Source organism: Microcaecilia unicolor, chromosome 2, assembly GCF_901765095.1.
Source record: "Microcaecilia unicolor chromosome 2, aMicUni1.1, whole genome shotgun sequence".
Taxonomy (NCBI): Eukaryota; Metazoa; Chordata; class Amphibia; order Gymnophiona; family Siphonopidae; genus Microcaecilia; species Microcaecilia unicolor.
Genome location: NC_044032.1, coordinates 232,712,221 through 232,735,110, shown reverse-complemented (window position 1 = coordinate 232,735,110; position 22,890 = coordinate 232,712,221). Strand labels below are relative to the sequence as shown.

Here is a 22,890-nt window from a genome sequence, read left to right as displayed (position 1 = left end):
ATTTTTGTTACCTATGTCCACCTTGTCATAAGGGTGGCATTTTATCTTTCTGAACTTGTTTAATGGTGATATCTGATGCTTGCACAAGTTCGTGCATAACTCACTGACTTCAGTTCAGACTTTAAACTCTCTCCTTTGTACTTCTCACTTAGATCCTCACCATGCCTGAATCCCCTCTGAAAGTTGTTTGTGAACAGAATCCTCTGATAGTCAAACCTATTATCCTTTATAACAAAAAATGGCATAAAGCTGCCAAATAAAATGCTACTTTCTCTTGGCCACAAGATGGATCACTTGATCCATGTATCCTTAAAAGTCTCTGTGCTTTTTTGTCACTAAAAGATGACAAAAAAAGTAAAAATAAATTGACCCATTTACAGATTCTTGACTTGTGGCTTAAAGCAGCCAATATGGCAACCACACGAGTCAAATCTGTTACAGCTCCGGATACATCCGGATTACCGCTGCCTTACCAACCTTTGACTCCAACCTGTCCGACAGAAGCCACTGAGGTTTCTTTGGGACTATATCCAGACCTCCAAGCCATGGTTATTGATTCCTCATCGACTGTGGTTGTAGGCTATAAACCCTTACCATCCAAAACTACTGCAGATGAGAAACCTGTTTCCAAACCAGCACAGTCTGAGTCTACGCCAGTGCACCTCCCTGTCACACCTGTGCCTCGTAAGGCTAACAGTCCTTTTGTGCAACCCCCAGCAGCACATAAAGAATCAACCTATAGTTACCTTTCGGGTGCTGTGGCTCTTACACCCCTTAAAGATCCAGCGACGGATTTCTCACAGCTAGAAGTTGAAGCACTTCGTAACCCTCATTATCACGATCTATATGCTGATCGTGTTTCTATTGAAGAGATTCGTGGTAGCAGATTCTTTGCTCCTCCCTTGGAGGTAGGTGCCACCGCTACCCCCTCACAGGAAGATATGCCCCCACTGTTACATCCAGAGACTCCCTTCGTAGTTGGAGGACCCTGCAATAATGCTGAAGAAGAGTTGGAAAAAACCTGTGACCAGTTATCCAAAGGTTTGGGGGAATTTGGGAGTATACTCCAGCAGTCCCCAACTTATATCCAACAACTTGCTGCGAAGCCTAAAAAAGCTTTGGACCAAGAGGGAATAATGTCCATGCTTACTTCTAACATTACTCCTAAACAGTATGTTGCCCAGAGAGTATCATTCTTTATGTGGACCCCTGGGTGGACAATCTGGCCGGATGGACTAGTTAGCCCCACAGGCCGATCCATACCCAAGAATTGGATTGTTTGCTTCTTCTGATATGACTCTGGCATGCAAATGTATTCTCCAGGGCTTGGGAGATCCCAAATGGGATTATACCTACATGCAAAAATGTTTGCTAGTGTGGGAGAGAAGTATGAACACAACCTCTTAAATGTTGCCCTCTCTTATTTGGCAAACCTGATCCTGCCAATGGAGGAGCAGCCCCCGCTAAGTATATTCCTTGGACATTTGCTGACCTTCATTCATTTATGTCTCAGCTCCCTCCTATTACTAAAGGAGCAGCACCCTGGATTACTATTTTTGAACGTCTAGTGGGCGGAAATAAACTTTGTCTGGGCAATCTAAAGGCGGTCCTGGCCAAACTGCCTGGGGTTGATATAGACACTGTTTTTTCCCATTCTGGACTGGATCAAGTCACCCTTCGGTGCTCTGATCATGATGAAGTTGCTTTTCAGCAATACCACATTGCAATTTGGGATACTTTACGTCTTCTTTTTCCCACTCACGAGAGATTTCTCACGCCTTATGAGTATGCACTGGGCTCCAACGAAGGAAAGCATCAAAGTTTGTGTGTCACGCTTCCTTGAACATTGGAAAGCTGACACAGTACTCGATCACTTAGACCCCAATATCTCGCCATTGTTTTATCATACCTTGCGGGATACCCTTCCCCCATCAGTAAAGTCCAAACTGGAAGCCATATTGGCTCTAGAATTGAAGCTATGGTCTGAGATTTCTATGCACATTTACCATTTTGCTCGTCTTTTTGGGAAAGAGTGCAAGAAGCTTCAAGATGACATGCTTAAAACTCAGCAAAGATTTTATGCCATGCAGTTGTCCAAAGACAACGCCTCTTCTCCTGATGTCCCTGCCATCTATTACACTGGCAGAGGTCGACCTGTCGTTCGAGGGAGAGCAGCGCCTCTTCACCGAGGACAACCCCTTAATAGCCCCAATAGGAGAGCCAATGTCGAGAGCTGGAACTATGGTAAATTTGGCCACTTCCAGGGTGAATGCAGGGCTCCACCTTCCAATCATAGTTCTACTGCCCCTCGTTCTTACCCACAGTGGGATCCTTCCCAAAGAGTGCAAGGTTTCGTCAAAGATCTGCCCAACAGCCATAATGACTAGTGGCTAATATCCACGTATCTGTGGGCATGTCTGAACCCATGGTCCAAGTGAAGGTCGATGGAACTTATGTTCCCTTTCTGCTGGATACCGGAGCCACCCACTCAGTTATTAATTCCTTACCTCCTTCTGTTTCTCTCTCCTCACATACCCTTTCTACTCAGGGATATGAGGGTGTCAATAAAACTGTACCCTTCACTCCTCCTGTCATGATGTCTTTCCATGGTCATACGACTACAGCGTCATTGCTTTATTCTCCATCTTGTCCTTTTAATCTGCTAGGACGTGACCTCCTTTCTATTTTTCAAGTCTCCCTTTTTTTTCGTCCATCCTTTACGGATGCTCATTCTGAATTTTCCTTTCTGGTTGATGCTGATCTTGAGCAGTCCTTTCTTTCTGTTCCCATTGATATTTGGGCTACAGATGACCAGCCTTATGGTCATCTCTCCCATGTCTCCCCTCACAAAGTTGAACTTAAGCCTGGATGTAAGGGACCATCTGTGCCCCAATATAATTTGTCTGAAGCAGCCAGTGCCGTTCTGCAGGACAAGATCGATAACCTTTTGCAACATGGTATCATCAAGCCAAGTACCTCTTCCTATAGCATGCCTCTGTACACCGTGCCCAAGCCTAATGGTAGGTGATGCACTGTCCACAACCCTTGTGCTCTTAATGATTGGGTTCAACCTCTCTATCCCTGTGTTGAGAACCCTGTTACCCTTTTACAATGTACTACATTGTCTGGATATTTTTCAGTCCTAGATCTCTCTAATGCTTTTTTCACTGAACCCTGCTAGTCGCCCCCTAATGGCCTTTTGCCATGAGGGCCAATCTTATCAATGAACTTGCCTTCCTCAAGGGTTTCTGGATAGCCCTACAATCTTTTCTTGGTGTCTTGCTCAATCGACCCACTGATCAAATTTAATTGATTAGATTCAGCTGACTGAACACGCTAAGCTTGATTGCAGCCAGCCCTGTTGAATTTAAACCTCATTATATTTTGAACCTTACCATGAGTGGTCACCACAACGTTTCCACTATGCCACAATCAAAGAAAATTCCAGAACAGAGGAGAAAAAAAAAGTTGTAGAAAGGGTTACAAAAACCATTTCTAAAGCTCTGGGACTCCACTGAACCATAGTGAAAGCCATTATCTCCAAATGGGGGAGACTTCAAAATAGTGGTGAATCTCCCCAGGAGTGGCCTGCCTACCAAATTTACTCCAAGGACACAGTGACAACTCATCCAGAAGTCACAATCATCCTAGATAATCCAAAAAACTGCAGACCTGTTTAGCCTTAGCTACGGTAAGGGGAAGGCCGACAGTCACTCAAAAGCGCATGGTTCGGAATAAGGTATCTTTTAAAGATATCACCAAAACAGGGAAGATAGGGTATCCCGATAGTGAGGTTGCAAAAGAGACCATAGTATATCAGGTGTCCTTAAATAAAAATCAGACAAAAGATTGCAATTTAATACAGTCAAGTACTGAGCATGATGATGTAAATAGGAACAACAAACATAGTACGAAATGTCTATATTTATTTGTTGCATTTGTATCCCACATTTTCCCACCTTTTTGCAGGCTCAATGTGGCTTACAATGTTTGGTTATGGCTTATGCAAATGACAGAAGCCTAAGAAATAAGATGGGAGAGAATATATTGCACTAAATGAAAAATTAGATTTAACAGGAATCTCTGAGACCTAGTGGAAGGAGGATAACCAGTGGGACACTGTCATACCGGGGTACAAATTATATCATAGTGATAGGGTGGATCGAATTGGTGGAGAGATAGCATTGTATGTTAAGGAAGGTCTTTAATCAAATAGATTGAAAATTCTGCAAGAAACAAAACACATCTTGGAATCCCTGTGGATTGAAATCCCATGTGTAAAGGGGGAAAGGATAGTGATAGGAGTATACTACTGTCTGCCTGGCCAGGATGAACAGATGGATGTAGAAATGTAATCGGAAATTCGGGAGGCTAACAAACTGGGCAACATGATAATAATGGGTGATTTCAAATACCCCGATATTGACTGGGTAAATATAACATCAGGGCATGCTAGGGAGGTAAAATTCCTTGACAAAATCAAGGATTGCTTTATGGAGCAGATGGTACAGGAGCCGACAAGAGAAGGAAAAATTCTAGACCTAGTCCTTAGTGGATCGCATGATCTGGTGCAGGAGGTAATGGTGATGGGGCCGCTTGATAACAGTGATCATAATATGATCAGATTTGATATTAGCTTTGAAGCATATCCAATATGTTAGTGTTTAACTTTCAAAAAGAAGACTATGATAAAATGAGAACAATGAAAAAAAAAAAACAGAGGAGCGGCTGCGAGGGTCAAAAATTTACATCAGGCATGGATGCTGTTCAAAAATACCATCCTAGAAGCCCAGGCCAAATATATTCCGTGTATTAAAAAAGGAGGGAGGAAGACCAAACGACAGCCGGCATGGTTAAAAAGTGAGGTGAAGGAAGCTATTAGAGCTAAAAGAAAATCCTTCAGAAAATGGAAAAAGGAACTGACTGAAAGTAGTAAGAAACAGCATAAGGAATGTCAAGTCAAATGCAAAGCGCTGATAAGGAAAGCAAAGAGGGACTTTGAAAAAAAGATTGCATTGGAGGCAAAAACACATACTAAGAATTTTTTTAGGTATATTAAAAGCAAGAAGCTGACAAAAGAATCGGTTAGACCACTAGATGACCGAGGGGTACAAGGGGCAATCAGGGAAGACAAAGCCATAGTGGAGAGATTAAATTCATTCTATGCTTCAGTCTTCATCAAGGAAGATATGGGAGAGATATACCAGTGCCAGAAATAGTATTCAAAGCTGACGAGTCAGAGAAACTGAATGAAATCTCTATAAACCTAGAGGATGTAATGGGGCAATTTGACAAACTGAGGAGTAACAAATCCCCTGGACTGGATGGTAATCATCCCAGAGTACTGATAGAATTGAAAAATGAACTGGAGGAAGTAATGTTAGTAATATGTAAATTATCTTTAAAATCAAGCATGGTAACGGAAGATTGGAGGGTAGCCCATGTACCGCCGATATTTAAAAAAGGTTCCAGAGGGGATCCGGGAAATTATAGACCGGTGAGCCTGACATTGGTGTCGGGCAAAATGGTAGAGACTATTATAAAGTACACAATTATAGAGCATATTCAAAAGCATGGATTAATGAGACAAAGCCAACATGGATTTAGTGATGGGAAATCTTGCCTCAACAATCTATTACATTTCTCTGAAGGGGTGAACAAACATGTGGATAAAGGTGAGCCAGTTGATATTGTGTATCTGGATTTTCAAAAGGCGTTTGACAAAGTACCTCATGAAAGACTTCAGAGAAAATTGGAGAGTCGTGGGATAAGAGGTAGTGTCCTATTGTGGATTAAAAACTGGTTAAAGGATAGAAAACAGAGAGTAGGGTTAAATGGTAAGTATTCTCAATGGAGAAGGGTAGATAGTGGGGTTCCTCAGGGGTCTGTGCTGGGACCAATGTTTTTTTAACATATATATATAAACTAGTAAAAAAGCCCCGTTTCTGATGCAAATGAAACGGGGGCTAGCAAGGTTTTCTTCAGAGTGTGCATGTGGGAGTGTGTGTGTCCCTGCCCTCTGCCCTCTCTCCCTCCCCCTCCCCCCTCGGAGTCCAGTCCTTCAGTGTTGTTTCCTGCTGTTCTGTGTTTGTGTTACAGAGAGAGTGAGGGCATCTCTCTCCCCTTCCCCCTCGGAGTCCTTCACTGTTACAGAGAGAGGGATTTCCTGCTGTGCTGTTTTCCTTCACTCATGGGGAAACCGGATATCTCTGGCGCTTCACACTTCCGGCTGGAGGCTTCAGTGGTGCCTTTTATATATATAGATGATTTAGCGATGGGAATAACTAGTGAGGTAATTAAATTTGCTGATGACACAAAGTTATTCAAAGTTGTTAAATCGAAAGTGGATTGTGAGAAATTACAAGAGGACCCTACGAGACTGGGCATCTAAATGGCAGATGAAGTTTAACGTGAGCAAGTGCAAAGTGATGCATGTGGGAAAGAGGAACCTGAACTATAGCCACTTTAGGAGTCACTGACCAAGAAAGGGATCTTGGCGTCGTTGTTGATGGTATGTTGAAATGCTCTGCTCAGTGTGCTGCGGCGGTTAAGAAAGCAAATAGAATGTTAGGTATTATTAGGAAAGAAATGGAAAACAAAAGTGAGGATGTTATAATGCCTTTGTATCGGTCCATGGTGCGACCGCAACTCAAATATTGTGTTCAATTCTGGTCACCGCATCTCAAAAAAGATATAGTGGAATTAGAAAAAGTACAGAGAAGGGGAACGAAAATGAAAAAGGGGATGAGACAACTCCCTATGAGGAAAGACTGAAGCATCTAGGGTTCTTCAGCTTGAAGAAAAGACGGCTGAGGGGAGATATGATAGAAGTCTATAAAATAATGAGTGGAGTGGAACGGGTAGACGTGAATCGTTTGTTTACTCTTTCCAAAAATACTAGGACTAGGGGGCATGCAATGAAGCTACAAAGTAGTAATTTAATACAAATCGGAGAAAATGTTTCTTAACTCAGCATGTAATTGAACTCTGGAATTCGTTGCCAGAGAACATGGAAAAGGTGGCTAGCTTAGCGGGGTTTAAAAAGGGTCTGGACAGCTTCCTAAAGGAAAGGTTCATAGACCATCATTAAACTGACTTGGGAAAAACCAATGCTTATTTCTGGGATAAGCATAATAAAATGTATTGCACTTTTCTGGGACCTTGCCAGGTATTTGTGACCTGGATTGGCCACTGTTGGAAACAGGATACTGGGCTTGATGGACCTTTGGTCTGTCCCGGTGTGGCAATACTTATGTACTGAGGTCAGTGTTCACGACTCCACAATGAGAAAGAGACTGGGAAAAAATGTGATTTATGTGAGAGTAGCAAGGTGGAAATAATTGCTATCCAAGAGTAACATCAATACTTGTCTCATACTTGCAAAAACATACCTACATGATTCCCAAGCTTTTTGAGATAATGCTCTATGGCCAGACAAATCAAAAGTGGAACTCTTTGGACAACACAGGTCTCATTATTTCAGGCATAAAACAAATACAGCATTCGAAACATGGTGGTGGCTGTGCAAAGGTGTGGGGATGCTTTGCTGCCTTAAGACCTGGAAAACTTGCAATTAATTGAAAGAGTCATGAATTCTGCAATGTACCAGAACATTTTTAAAGAGAATGTCCAGTCATCTATCCATGAGCTGAAGTATATTGGTAATGCAGCAAGACAGTAATCCAAAACACAAAAATATACCTACATCTGAATTAGAGGTGTGCATGGGGATGAGGCAATGGGAATCTATGTAAACAGTGGTGTGCTGGAGCCGGCTCGCACCGGCTCGCAAGAGCCGGTTGTTAAATTTTCTTCCGGCTTGCGAGCCGGTTGTTGCAAATAGCGAGCCGGCTCTGGCTCTCCTCCCTCCCTCCGGATCCGCCTCACCGCCCGCTTGTTTTTTAAATTCTTCGCTTCCAGCACCGAGTCGCCGACTGTCCTGAGTCCTCCCTTGCCGATTTGCGCTTTAAAAATGGCCGCCGAGACTTCCAGAGGTGGCCTCGCGAAACTTCGACTGAAGTCTCGGCGGCCATTTTGAAGCGCGAATCGGCAAGGGAGGACTCAGGACAGTCGGCGACTCGGCGCTGGAAGCGAAGAATTTAAAAAACAAGCGGGCGCGCGGTGAGGGACCGGATCGGGAGGGAGGAGAAGAAGAATTTCATAAAACAACTCGGGAGGGGCTGGCAGGGGGGAAAAGAGAGTCGCTGCTGGGCATGGGTGGATGGAGGGGGGTCGCTGGACATGGGTGCATGCAGGGCAGGGCAGAGGAGGGTCACTGCTGGACATGGGTGCATGCAGGGGAGAGAAGGGTCACTGCTGGACATCTGGGTGCTTGCAGGGCAGGGCAGAGGAGGGTCGCTGGGTATGGGTGCATGCAGGGCAGGGGAGAGGAGGGTCACTGCTGGACATGGGTGCATGCAGGGGAGAGAAGGGTCACTGCTGGACATATGGGTGCATGCAGGGCAGGGCAGAGGGTCGCTGGGTATGGGTGCATGCAGGGCAGGGGAGAGGAGGGTCACTGCTGGACATGGGTGCATGCAGGGCAGGGGAGAGGAGGGTACACTGCTGCACATGGGTGCATGCAGGGGAGAGGAGGGTCACTGCTAGACATCTGGGTGCATGCAGGGCAGGGCAGAGGAGGGTCACTGCTGGACATGGGTGCATGCAGGGCAGGGGAGAGAGAAGAAATGCTGGACATGGATGGAGGGGAGAGAAGAGTGAGGAAGGAGATGAGATGAAGGAAAAGGAAGAGAGGAGAAAAACTGCACATGGATGAAGAAAATAGGCAGAAGCTGAGGACCAGAAATGAAGAAGAAAGGAGGAAAGAAATAAATGGAAAGGAAGCCCTGGAAACGGAGTTAAGAGGACAGATAGCAGCAGAATCGGTTACTGGGCCAGCATGATCAGAAAAACAGTCACCAGACAACAAAGGTAGAAAAAAAATCATTTTATTTTCATTATAGTGGTTGGAATATGTTCACTTTGAGAATCAGGTGCTCAACATTAAAAGTTTATATTTATTTACTTATTTATGGCATTTTATCCCACATTAAACATGAATTAGATTGGAACCTGGGATCATTTCATTTTTTTTCCTGGAGAGAGTAATGCATTGCCCCCCTCCCCCGCTATAGCCAGCTCTGCAATTTTGGGGGGGGGCGCAGAGGTGGACGGGGGGGGGGGGGGGGGGGGGGGGGGGCGCAGTGGTGGACTGGGGAGAGAGCCTGTTGTTAAAAATTTACCAGCACACCACTGTATGTAAATCCACGGGAACCCCCAGAAATGGAGACAAAATGTCATTACTACAATGGGAATGGGAGGGGACAGATTATGTATGCAATACTAATAGTCCACTAAAGATAGTAGATCAAACAGTATCACACTCAAAATCATCCAGAGCTAGTAAACTGACAATAAGAGACACCAACCAATAATTAAAAATTATTTAATAATGGAGGAAACAAGACCTTGGAAACCTTCATAGACAAACTATATACCTGTCTTTCAATGGTCTTGATTCCTCCAATCTTTTAACATTTTCGTGATGCTGGTGAACAAGTAATTAATTATTTAAAAACTCAATAGAGCTTAATTAAGATGAAGTGCAATTTCTTATACTTCACAAAAACAATGAACATGCACTTATCTTTTCTGACTCAAGAGGGCTTCCATTTCACCATTTTACAGGCTTCTTCAGGGGATTAGCATGTTTCTCAATACATATTCAGCTCAAACAATTGCCACGGAGAGCTATTATCCATCTTTTATTATTGCATGTTCAAACTTTTATATGCAATATAGATCACAAAATCAAACTTATATTGACTTCAGCAAAAAAAAAAAATAAAAAAAAAATTGAAAGATGAGCTCACCTTGATGAAAACTGATGCATGTGTTCAGCAATTTTGACAACAAGAGAGACCGCTAATAAAGTGGTGAGAACATTCATTCATTGATGTGTTTCAAGTATTTTGGCACAGTATAATCTCCCCTGAGCTAGTCTCATCTATCTGACTGATAATGCAGCTAATATGAAAGCAGCATTTTGAGAGATCTGAATAGCTTGCACAGGTCATAATTTCAATCTCATACTCTCTCAAGGAATCCAGCCATCAAAAACCGAAGTTGATCTGCACGACCTCCCCAGTGAGACGAGCAAGACTATAACATTGTGTAAACAAGTTATTACTGAAAACACTCAAGCAGTGTGTGTCAACTTGACATTGAAATCTGTGGCAGAGAATATGGAGGAGCTGAAAACAATTGCCACTGAAACAGATGCAAATAGGTAGTTCCTGACCAAATTGTTTGTGCTCAATTGATGACTCCTTGCTCACAGAACTTGTTATTTGGCAGGGCAACAAAAGAACTGTTGACAGATACTAAGCCTTCACTACCCCTCAAAGAATTGTCTTACAGATCATCTATATCGCTATTTTACAGTTAGAGACGTGCTTGGCAGCAACATTGCTGGATCCAAGGCTGAAGGGTTGTTTAGATCTGATGACAGCCAAAGGGTGGAAAAGTGCCATAAAAGACAGCAAACACTGACAGCAGATGAAGCTGTAGTTGAGGTGCAGACAATGCTTAACCACTAACAAAACATCAAAAACAAGAAGAATCAGAGGAAGATTTGGGCTTTTTTCTTTTTTGGAGACTTATTCAATAGTCAGGAAACAGCTTCAGTGATTGACAAAGTGAATATATACATAATTGAGCTTGAACAAGAAATTCTGCTCATCTCGCACTATCTGCTGGCAACAGAGGTCTCATGTGTAGTCGAAACTGACACATGTTGCCTATTCCCTGCTTGGACCTCCAGTACCAAGACAAACAAATCAAGGAACAAAGAACAGAACTGAGCTCTGGCTCTGTAGATAGTTTAAATTGATTGTTTTCTCACACTCCATGTTAATAATGTTTTTCTTGTATATTTAACCAAGTAATGCCTATTGTTTTGTCTTAAATTTTAACAAAGTTACAAGATGCATTTTAAGTTTTGTTTGAATTTACAAGATCTTTTAAATGCAGGTTGAGTATGGGGATGGGAAATAAAACAGTTGGAATGATGAGGGGACAGTATCAATATGATGGGAATGGAAAAGCATTGACTGGGGATGCTAAGGGGATGGAATAGAATTGACTGGGGATGGGTGGGGATGAGGACTAGATTATGTCTCCGTGCACCCCTCTAATCTGAAAGGTTGAGGAGAAACAAAGTTCTTGATTGATCTAGTCAGTCCTAATTTGAATCCAATAGAGATGCTGTGGCACAACCTGAAATGTGCAGTTCATGCACAAAAACCTACAATATATCTGAATTAGAGCAGTTCTGCAGAGAAGAATGGACTAAGATTCCTCAACAGAGATGTGAAAAACTTATATTAAATCATAAGAAGTTTTTGGATGTAATAATTTCTAATAAAGGTGGTGCAACCAATTATTAAGTTTAGGGGCAGTTACTTTTTTATATAGCTGATATTGGTGTTGGATAACGTTGTTCCTTAAATAAATGAAGTAATAATTTAAAACCTGTGTTGTGTTTACAGATCAGAAACAAGTGTGACATGTATGCAATAACCGTGGAAAATCAGGAGGGAGGCAAAAATGTTTTTCATCACACTACGATGCTCATTTTCAAATGAGCCTCTATATGTCCTTATAATTCAATGATTCACCTTATCTTTAGAAAAGATTCTGATCTAGGTTTTAAAAGGAGACATGGACTGCTAATGTAAGAGGATTCTTCTGTCAATCTGCTTCTGACCAAACTTTACCTCCAAATCAAAAGCTTTATATTTAGTGTTTTACACTTACCAACTATGGGTTCCCGTTTGAGGGCCAACATTACCACCTTCCATTAAGAGTAAAGCTAGAAAATGAACAGGGTATGAAGTATTTCTATTGACTCACATTCCTTTTTTTCTATTTTTTACCTCTTTTCTTCTTTTGCCCTTAGCTGCTCCTCCTGTCTCAGAACCTGGATCATTATTGACTCAAAGACACCTGAGGTAAGACCCACTAAGTTCCGTGATGTGGAGCGACGCCGTGTAGAAGTACACACAGTTCCTTTCTCATCCTCTAACCCATAACGGCCTTTCGACGTCACTGCTATTGTCGTCTTCTCCCTCAAAGACCTTTTAAAAATGAAAAAGAAGCGTAGATTCAAATTCACTTGCACAGATTTTGTCTCTGTGTAGTACAATCCCTCAGCAAAATGTATTCTTCGTTTTGGTTAATAGGTCATCATCGTATTTAACATTAACCATATTCTATAATTTTTTGTATTGTTACAACACACAATGCACTTAAGTATCAAATCTACAAGACAAAAATGGCAGAATGGAGTTCAGTAAGCAACTCCCTCCAGTTTCAACACATTAAATTATGTGGCTTTTACACAATTAAAAAAAAAACATACTATCATCCATACAGTTAACTGTAGCAAGTTTAGGTTGGAATTCACCTACTACAGAGTTTGATGGAAATTTGTTTTTATGAAGCTAGTAGCTAATTGTAATTTTGTATTTACGCGCAACACACATCCTTCTGAAAATATGCCACAAGATACTCTTGATACAGAGTTTGGTCTTCTGTTTTCAGGAAAAGATTATTTTACTCACAAGGGTTGCCAAGCAGTGTTTTTCCTCACTGCATTGTGCAACAACTGACAATCAGCATAATATGTCAACTTAAAAGAGAAAATTCTCTCTACCCAGGGAGAGAAGATACTTTGGGGAAGCTACCAATACAAGGCAATGCTCTCTTATCTTGAGCACATATCACTGAGTGAAGCACCATATGTCTGCAGCAAGCTCCATGTCCAGTCAAAGTCATAGTCATAGACCAATGCCATCTATAACATCTCTGCCAAATAAATTACTGCATGGAGAATATTGAAACACAAATCTTAGAAAGAATAGTCATCAGGTCACCAGGGAGTTTTAAGAGGACATATATTAGATAACCATCTACCTGCAATGGTTAAGAACAGCAGCTCCTACACTTAGAGAGAATGGATTAAGTGACTCGGTTCTCTTCCAGCTTTATTGTTTTAGGACTATGATCTTTAGAAAGTCATCCTCTCATCTAGGCCAGGGGAGAAATGTTTATTCATTTATTTGCATTTTCTTGACTAAAATTTACACCACAATCCAATACAATATAGTAGTAAAAATGTAAAAACTAAAGAACAAAAAGCCTGTAGGGAGGAAAGAGAAATGAAAAACAAATAAATTGAATTGAAAAAATGAATTAAGAAAGAGGTATGTGTTCTGCCAACCAGTCAGAGTACTGCAGTGCTCAAAAGAACAATTTCAATCTGTTTGAGTCAAAGGAAAGGTAAAACAGATTTGATATCTAATTTACTCTAGTTCTGGTTTGTGTTACCCATCTATTCCAAAAAAGGTCCTAAGCAGTATAAAAGAAACCAAAACAGCTTTGGGAATAACAATATCATAATTAAAAAATATAAAAGTCTTACATTGTTAAAATATTTTGTTAAAACGAAAAGCTGTTTTCCAATTTCAATTCATGTACTGCCTCCTTTGTAGGCACATAGATGTCATGCATATTCATTGCAGAAATCATGAAAATCCAACTGGGACAGAGGTTGCCCACTGCTATACTATAGCCTAATGGACAAAGCTATGGTAAACAGGACTTATGACTCAGTGAGCCAAATTTCAGCAATATTTTCTAATTAAAGCTAATAAAAAAATGTATTTAGTCCAATAAAAAGGTATCATATTATTATCTTTTCAGTTTTATTTCTATTTACTACCAGCAATAAATACCAAACCAGGATCTGAGTCTTGAATAAGGTAATGTAAAACAGTAATAATCTTATTTATAGAACTAGCATTGAAATATAAGCAGGATACTAGAGTAGGAGAACAGAAAGGAGAAACTTCAGTATCTAATCTAATAGATAAGTACCTATATTGATAACCTCCAAAACATAATACTTTTTGAGGAGGTCTATTTCCTAGAATTGTTTCAATGGCTTGCAGAGGTAAAGTGCCAGTATCAATTATAAACCTAGTAATAACATGGTAACAAAGTAGATGACGGCGGAAAAAGACCTGCACGGTCCACCCAGTCTGCCCAACAAGATAAACTCACGTGTCATTTTTTGTGTATACCTTGCCTTGATTTGTACCTGTCTTTTTCAGGGCACAGACCGTATAAATCTGCCCAGCACTATTCCCACCTCCCAACCACCTGCCCCCCCTCCCACCACCGGCTCTGGCACAGACCGTATAAATCTGCCCAGCACTATCCCCACCTCCCAACCACCAGCCCTGCCAGATAATCCTCATCTTAACTTGATTCCAAAAACCTAAACTAATAGTACTGGTATATCATAAATTGTAGGATCATAGGTAACATCATTGTGCCTCCCAGCTGAATAACCCAAAAGGGCTAAAAATAAAAGTCAAATCCAATGCATTATTGAAAAAAAAATTAAGAACCTACTTAAAAATCTAAAGAATAAAACAATATCACTGTTATGTGCACAGTTTGACACAAAGGGGCTTGCCACTCCTTTAAAGCGTGTCCCTTTGGCAGTGCACCTCAGAAAAGTGCCAAATTTAACTGTTGTTTCTGTTGATTATGTCGTTGAAGTGGGCAGGGCTTAAGCCACACAGACCCAATGGTAACATCACAAATCCCAGCAAAACCTCAGTCTCTAGTTGCAGCAAAACATCAATCCCACTCAAGTCCAGCTCTCCACGCTGGACCACATGGTCTGCTACGGCACCCTTGCCTTTGTTGCCCTGGACCTCACTTCTGCTTCACATGCTGAGAGAGAGAGAATATATATATATATATATATATATATATATATACACACACCTGGGTCAATAGAGGGTTAAGTGACTTGCCCAGCAACTGGTAATGTGACTGTTCTTTTAATGTAGTAAACAAATGTTCTCTTACATAGCTTTCTCATCTCTTTGTGTACATGAGATTTGGGGGTGGGGGGTGGGTAAGCAACATTATGGGCTGACGTAGAAATCTGATATGTTTTATGAGAACTTAGGTGGTGCTTGAACAACTACAGTACCTACTATAAAATAATTCTTAATATGCAGAATATATTTACTTACTCTTAGATTAACAAATTTAGTAGTATGGAATCCTGCCACTTTTTGGAACTCTACCGGGTACTTGTAACCTGGACTGGCTACTGTTGGAAAACAGGATACTAGGTAGTAGCCTAAAGAAAACTGGCAACCTCTTTTCTACCTGGATGGTCCAGATGTCAGTTGCAAAGGACTCACTGTTTGGGGGAGGTTCAGTTTTTGTACTGACTTCTATTACTTGTTGTGATGTTGGATTGGCTGTTATATTTGCTATTGCTTTTCCAATAAAGTATTTTCAAAAAAAAAAAAAAAAAAGAGAAAGAAAAATGGAGTGATCCTTGCAGACATTACAGTGATAGCACGATATCTGCAAATTAATGACACAGGTGAAGTGAATGAGCCTATACTGTAGGAGGGAATGAAAGCAGTTCTTCGAGGGGTGTTTATCAAGTGGGGGAGTTAGGAAGAGGAGGGAAAAATGGCGCAAGAGCTCCATAAGTAGGGCACCCAGCGTGTTAAACAGGAAACGGACAAGGTTAGAGGCGAGCTGCAACACTTACAACTGGAAACTACTGTATTTCCGCAAACAGCAATATTATGAACACAGCAATAAATCAGGGAGAATGTTAGCCTGCAAGTTCAAAAAGCAGCAAGCTGCCGCCACTATCACTAAGATTAGAAAAGATGAGGGAGAGCTTCTGTTCAGAGAGGAAGGGATTCATAAGAGATTTTTGGAGTTTTATACTAGAGAGTTGCACGGGGACAGAAATCCAACCCGTCCCCCACCAGCCCCACTGGAATCCAACCTGCCCTCACCCAGTCCCGCAAGAATTTAATGGTACATTTTAAAAAATTCCTGTCAGCTCTCAGTCTTTCTCTGGGTTTGAGCCGCAGCACTGCAGGAAAGGAAGGAACGGAAGTTGGCACACTCTGGTGCACACATACAAGACTTCTCTGATTCACTGGTACTGTGTGCTAAGAGATCACCACATGCATGCGCCAGTAGGTCAGATGACATCTGATGTTCTTGCCTATGTCACAGATGAGGTCTGCACAGCAGCCCGGGAGCAGAGAGGATTAATAGTAACATAGTAAATGACAGCAGATAAAAACTGGATCAGTCCAGTCTGCAAAATAATCACAATCACTATAAGATTAAATCAACAATGAAGATGATATTATATACTTGATTATGGTCTTTCTTTGGCATTTCTGGGACATAGACCATAGAAATCCACCTGCCCCTATCCTTATGTTCCAACTGCTGGAGTTGCCCTCGAAACCCACTTCAACCTATTCATCTTCTCATTTGCAGGGCACAGACCATAAAAGTCTGTCCAGCACTATCCTCATGTTCCAGTCACTAAAGTTGCTGTCTAAACCCTTTCCAGCCCATCCTAAACCAGATTACCATATATGAGACACAGACTGTACAGGTCTCAGCCCTAGTTCATCACAGCCAGTCGCCATCTAAGTGTCACTCGACACATCCACACACATGCAGCCATTTAAGTTTAGGGTTTTTTTTTTTTTTTATAACTTTCATTTTCTAATTAGAGATCCTCTGTGTTCATCCCATGCCTTTTTGAATTTCATCAACATTTGTATCTCTACCACCTCCTTAATGGAGACTTTACGCATCTGTACTGTTAAAGCAAGGAGAAGGAGGAGACAGCACTCAAAGAACTTGGTACTCGGTAGGTGAGAGGCTGGCGCAAGTGCAGCATACACTTCCATGAGAACCCCACAGGAACTGCTTCCGTCCCCACCGGAACCCTGCAGGAACTGTTTCCATCCCCACGGGATCCCCGCAGAACTGCTTCCATCTCCGCGGAATTCCCACGAGCCCTGTTCCCGTGCAGGTCTCTATTTTATACTCTGTTATCCTCCAGGGATTCTATTAATCTAGAACAGATCTTTAAGTACCTGTCAGGGATGCAACTTCCTTGCCTCTCCAAGGAGATTAGAGAGCAGTTCCCCCAATTTCTATGGCTGAAATCCTCTGTTATCAAGGATATGCCAACAGCGAAATCCCTGGGTTTGGATGGCTTCACTAATGGCTTCTATGAGGCATTTGGGGGTTAGATGGCAGGATTAATGGCTAGGGTGTTTAACTCATTGTAGTCTGGGAATACTTTACCCCCCAAAACAAAGAGAAAAAGCATAACTGGCCCTTCAAGACAGAGACAACAGAAGTCCTTTATTTCAGTATCTGAAATAAAGGACATCTGTTGTCTCAGTCTTGTAGGCCTAGTTGTGCTTTTTCTCTTTGTTTTGCTATTTATGTATACTGTTTTTCCTCTCTGGTTACTTTGAATACTTTACCCCCAGCCATGAACAGAGCTAGTATTACCATTTTGTGAAAACCTGGACAGGATGATACCTGCTGTGGATCGTACAAGCTGATCTCCTTAATTAATGTAGATCTCAAGATCATGGCTAAAATCTTTGCTAACAGATTGGCCCCACAGATGCTCTACCTGATTAATCCTGACCAAATCAGCTTTATACCAGGCCAACAAGTGATGGATAATGTGAAATGTGTTATTAATTTGATCTGGGCTGCTCAAAATGAGAAGGTGCCTTCTATACTAGTCGCAGTGAATACAGAGAAAGCATTCGACCGGGTGCACTGGGACTTCGTGTTTGAAATACTTAAAAAGGTGGGCGCTGGTCAGGCCTTTATTACCTGGTTGGTGACTCTTTACGCAAACCCAAAGGCCTGAATTAAAATTAATGGGTCCTATACTAACAAGTTTTAAACTGGGGAGAAGCACTCATCAGTGCTGTCCTTTGTTGCCGGTACTGTTCGTCCTGGTCATGGAGTCCTTTGTACAGCGTATCTGGGATGCTGTAGAAAACATAAGAGTAGCTACATTGTGTTAGACCAATGGCCCATCTAGCCCAGTATCCTGTTTTCAAAAAGTGGCCAAGCCAGGTCACAAACACCTGGCAGAAACTCAACTAGCAGCAACATTCCATGCTACCAATCCTGGGGCAAGCAGTTGCTTCCCCATGTCTGTCTTTTCCTCCAAGAATTTGTCCAAATCTTTTTTAAACCCAGATACGCTAACTGCTGTTACTACATCCTCCAGCAAAGAGTTGCAAGACCTTAAATATTCATTTAATGAAAAAATATTTCCTCCTATTTGTTTTAAAAGTATTTCCATGTAACTTCCTCAAGTGTTCACTAGTCTCTGTACTTTTGGAATGAGTAAAAAATCGATTTACTTCCACTCGTTCTACACCACTCAGGATTTTGTAGACCTCAATCATATCTCCCCTCATCCGTCTCTTTTCCAAGCTGAAGAGCCTTAACCTCATTAAGACTTTCCTCATACAGGGGGAGTTCCATCTCCTTTATCATTTTGGTTGCTCTTCTTTGAACCTTTTCTAATTCCACTATATCTTTTTTGAGATACAGCGACCAGAACTGAATGCAATACTCTAGGTGCAGTCGCACCATGGAGCGATACAAAGGCATTATAGTATTTTCAGTCTTATTCACCATCCCTTTCCTTTTAATTCCTAGCAACCTGTTTGCTGTTTCTCTATTTGTGACTTTATCCGTTTCTAACCAGAGTTCGTCCCTGCCTATGATTCTGCACGAAATGAACCTGTATGGGTCAGTGTCAGGATTTAGAGCCAATCCTATATAATAATTCTCACCTCCAACGTTCTGACTTGCTGCCTGTGACCGTGGCTCATTCCGAGTTGCCCAGGACGGCTCCGTAGATCAGGCTGACATCACCACAGCCATTATGATGTCAACTTCAGAACCCAGGGGGAAAAAAAACAAAACATGCCTCAAAGCTGATCCATGTCCAGAGGAGGGTCGCTGGACATGGGTGGCTGGAAGGGGGGCAGGGGACAGAGGAGGGTCGCTGGACATGGGTGGCTGGAGGTGGGGCAGGGGAGAGAGGAGGGTCGCTGGACATGGGTGGCTGGAGGGGGGGCAAGGGGAGAGGAGGGTCGCTGGACACGGGTAGCTGCAGGGGAACCGAGGAAAACCTTGCTAGCGCCCGTTTCATTTGTGTCAGAAACGAGCCTTTTTTACTAGTATATATATATAATACTGAGGCACTTAACATAAATGTATCAGGACAGGAATTGATCAAACTGAAAAAGGATTGTCCCTTTAAATGGGTTAAGTCCCACTTGAAATACTTAGGAGCAGGGCTGCAAAGGGGCAGGGCAAGATTCCCCTGGCCCGGTCTCCAAGGGAAGCCTGACGCCAGAAGGTTCTGCTCCCTGTCTCTCTCTCTCTCTCCTGCTCCTCTGTGTCATGACCCAGGTGATAGAGTACACGCGATAACCTTGGTCCCAGCACACAGGACCAGGAGAACGACAGACCAAGGGAGGAGCAGACACAGGAAGGTAAGGGGACAGAGGGCAGCAGTGGCTCGAGTGGGATGGGGATGGGGGACTGCGGCCCGAGTGAGGGGGGGGGGGGGCGGCTATGGTAGCCCTGCCCCGGACCTGGCTCCGTCTCTCGGTGACCCTGCTTAGAAGTTAAGATTTCCAGTAACCTGGACTCCCTTTATGATCTTAAATATAAAACGCTAATCAAACGGCTGCAGGAGGACTTGCAGGACTGGAGCAGGGGTACATTTTCCTGGCTGGCAATTGTAAAGATGAATCTTCTACACAGGAGGCTTTACTTTTTTCAAGCCCTCCCCAATCCCATCAGCAAGAGAACCCTTAGTCAATGACAAAAGATGATCCAGGCTTTTATTGGGGGGGGGGGGGGGGGGGGGGGGGGAGAGATTCCATATAGCTAAAGCAGCTCTGTTTAAGTATAAGGAGCTAGGGGCCTGGGGATACCAGACTTGGGCAGCTATTATTTGGCTACCCAGGTGAGGCATTGTTTGGGATTGGAAGGAGTCACTGCATCTAAAACCATTTGCACAGGTAGAACAATATTATACATCATCTGTTCAGTTACCTGACCTTTTTGGGGCTTGGCAGCTGGGGGAGGCAAGTCCCCAATAAGTCCTCCTAATGTTTCCCGCATTATTCAGCAATGGAAGAGTATCAGACAGCGACTGGAGGGCTCTTGCAGGATGTCTGGACTAGCTTCTTTTGCAGCACTATTTGATGCCGTAGCACCTGAGTAAGCTACTATTAAGTGCTGGAGGTCACAGGGCTTGTTAACTATTTCCCAATTGTTACAGAACAGGCAGATGAAGGCATTTAACCACCTACAGAGGGAATTTGGCCTGCATAAGAGGGATTTTTTTTTTCTTTTACTTGCAATGTTGGCATAGTCTCACTAGTTTCCCATATAAACATTAAAACGAAAGAAATGGGAGCATTAGAGGCACTATGGGCACAATGCTCCTCCACGGAGAGTCTGATCTCAGCCTTGTATAAAATCATTCGGGGCTATAGCTTTAATAAACTTCCTTATATACTCCAATGGGAGGGTGATCTCCAGCAATCCTTTGAGGTTGGCCAATGGCAGGTAGCCGTTAGGATGGCTACAAGACTACTATCTCTGCCCAATTGTGGGCAAACAATGTTAAAATACTTATGAGATAGCATTTAACTCCTGAGCTGTTACACAGGTTCGAGTCAGGTGGAAAAGGGATGTGCTGGTGGGGATGTCAGGCCAGGGGCTCGTATTTCCATATGTGATGGTCCTGCGCTATCATCCAACCCTTTTGAGAGCACATAATGACGACTACACAGGTCATAGATGTACCACAACATTGCTCTCCAGCACTTTGCTGTTGTATATAGGTTTGGAGGATTAGCTACTTTACTTGCAGAAGGTTATTAAAAAACTGTTTCTTGACAGCTAAATGTGCCATTGCAAGAGTCTGGAAATCTACTGCTTCCCCATCCTTATGGGACTGGTATTTCCTTACTTCAACAACACTTGGCCTCTGTAGGGTGAATAGTAGTGCTTTAAGGTATGACTGTGCTTCTTACGGTAAGACATTTTCTGGTTCTTGTTGTACTCTATTTTCTTAGCATGGTATAGCTCAAATAGGCTGGGGGGGGGGGGGGCTTGGTTGGGTTTACTTCTGAACTGTACTCTTTCACACTGCTTAGCAAAAGGTGCACTGTAAGTTGGAATGGGCTGTTCAGTTTATGTATTACTTCTGCACACCAAGTGCCTTGTAATTTGGATATTAATAAAAACTTTTTTTTAACTTGTAAGAGCTAGAAACCCATTGAACTGCTCTTCTACAGTCTCCCAATAGGGAGGGTCTTCAGAACTGGAATCCATGGGAGAATAAGAGGACCTCAGAGTCCTCCTCCACTCCCTCTGAAGAACCCGCACCCTCTGGAAAGTGGATCCATTCTATAGAGCTGAGACCCCAAAATGGGGCTTCCACTGATCCCCCTTGGGGCCCCCCCACCAAGAGGATGAAGGACAGAGTTAGGGATTGGATTAGGTCCCAAGGGGGACCTGTGCAGGGTCTGCTAAAACAGCTGGGTCACGATCTGGAGCCAAGAAACCAGGGCCAGGGATTTCTTCTCCCTGTGAGTAAATAGAGAGAAAATGGAGGATTCTAGCTGCCAATGTGCCTTGGCAGGAACACAGAAGAATCTATCTATTTCAGTTTAAGGTTGGGGGGGGGGGGGGTGTAAGAGCACATGTGAAAATGCTCACCAAGAGAAAAAAAGAGAGACTGAATGAGACACAGCTGCACACTTTTCATTATCCCTGCTCAGCTGCTGGCTCTGCAGATGATGCAGCTAGTGCCGGCCAGCATGCCCTAACCATGTAGAAGACGTGCGAGGGCTTGCCTGCCTGCCTTGGCCTACCTTGGTGGCTTCGGCCTATTGTTGTTGGCTCTCTCTGGGTGTGCCTAGAGGGAAACTCCCTACTAAGAGCTTTACAACAGTATTAGCCCCTGACAGTAGCCAGGCCAATTTTTTTTTTGTATATATGCTGCTGATGAGAGCACTTTTGGTATAGGAGCTGCAGGGGGAGCCCATGCAGAATGCACCCAAACAGGATGAACGGGCAAGAAGGGTAGGAGGATGGAGACTCACATCTCTAGGGCAAGGCCCTGCAGGACAGAGCCAAAGCCTCACACAGTGGCACTAAGAAGTGCCAGGCTCAACCAGGTACAATCCTGAGACTGTGACCTGAGAGAGAACATTATGCTAAACCACACTGTGTGGCACGGTCAGCAGAGCAAGGAGCTAGGCCAGGGACAGGAGCACCTTCAGCATGACCTACCACCTGCTGAAGGTAGAGAAAAATACTGTACTGTTCATGGGACACCTCTGCTTATGATGGTGATGTCACTGGCAGAATTCAGTTTTCTCTACTTACACCTGCTGGTAGGGAGGGATAATATCCATTGGTTCATAACAGTGGAGCTGACACTAAGAAATGGTTCTTTAATTATGCAATTAACATGCTTAAAATTTTTAACCAAATGCAGCCCTAGTAGAGATGTTCCTCTTTGCCAGGAATCATAATTTAGATTTGCAAGGGGAAGCCTACTACTAACCCCTTTAACCAAAATTGATTCAACTCTACAGGTAGACTTAGGACGTGTTCCGAAATCCATTTAAAGGAAGGAAGCTGAGTGGAATGCCCATAGAGCCCCACAGTGTACTGTTCACTAATCCTTCTGACCAAGGTTATGGAACTAAAAGAGGAACCAAAGAGAACAAGAACTGTATTGACGAAGGGACAACCTATTAAAAGAAATAAACTTCTTGTGTAAGCTCGTAAGGCCTGTGGAGCCTCTCAACAGGAGGACTCCCCTGCAAAGTTGAGCCATAAAGTTATCAGCCAGAGTGCAATAAGAAGCCCAAAATGCAAGTCCTATTT

General features: G+C 42.9%; 1 protein-coding gene across 1 annotated transcript in view; it reads right to left on the bottom strand.

Annotated features, from left to right (window-relative positions):
* The window catches only part of KIAA2026 (KIAA2026 ortholog), a 130,539-nt gene that overhangs the window by 58,872 nt on the left and 48,777 nt on the right, over positions 1-22,890 (bottom strand). The window contains exon 2 of the mRNA XM_030193788.1: positions 11,937-12,137. Coding sequence (XP_030049648.1) covers positions 11,937-12,137 — 201 coding nt within the window. The remainder of the gene's footprint in view (positions 1-11,936; positions 12,138-22,890) is intronic.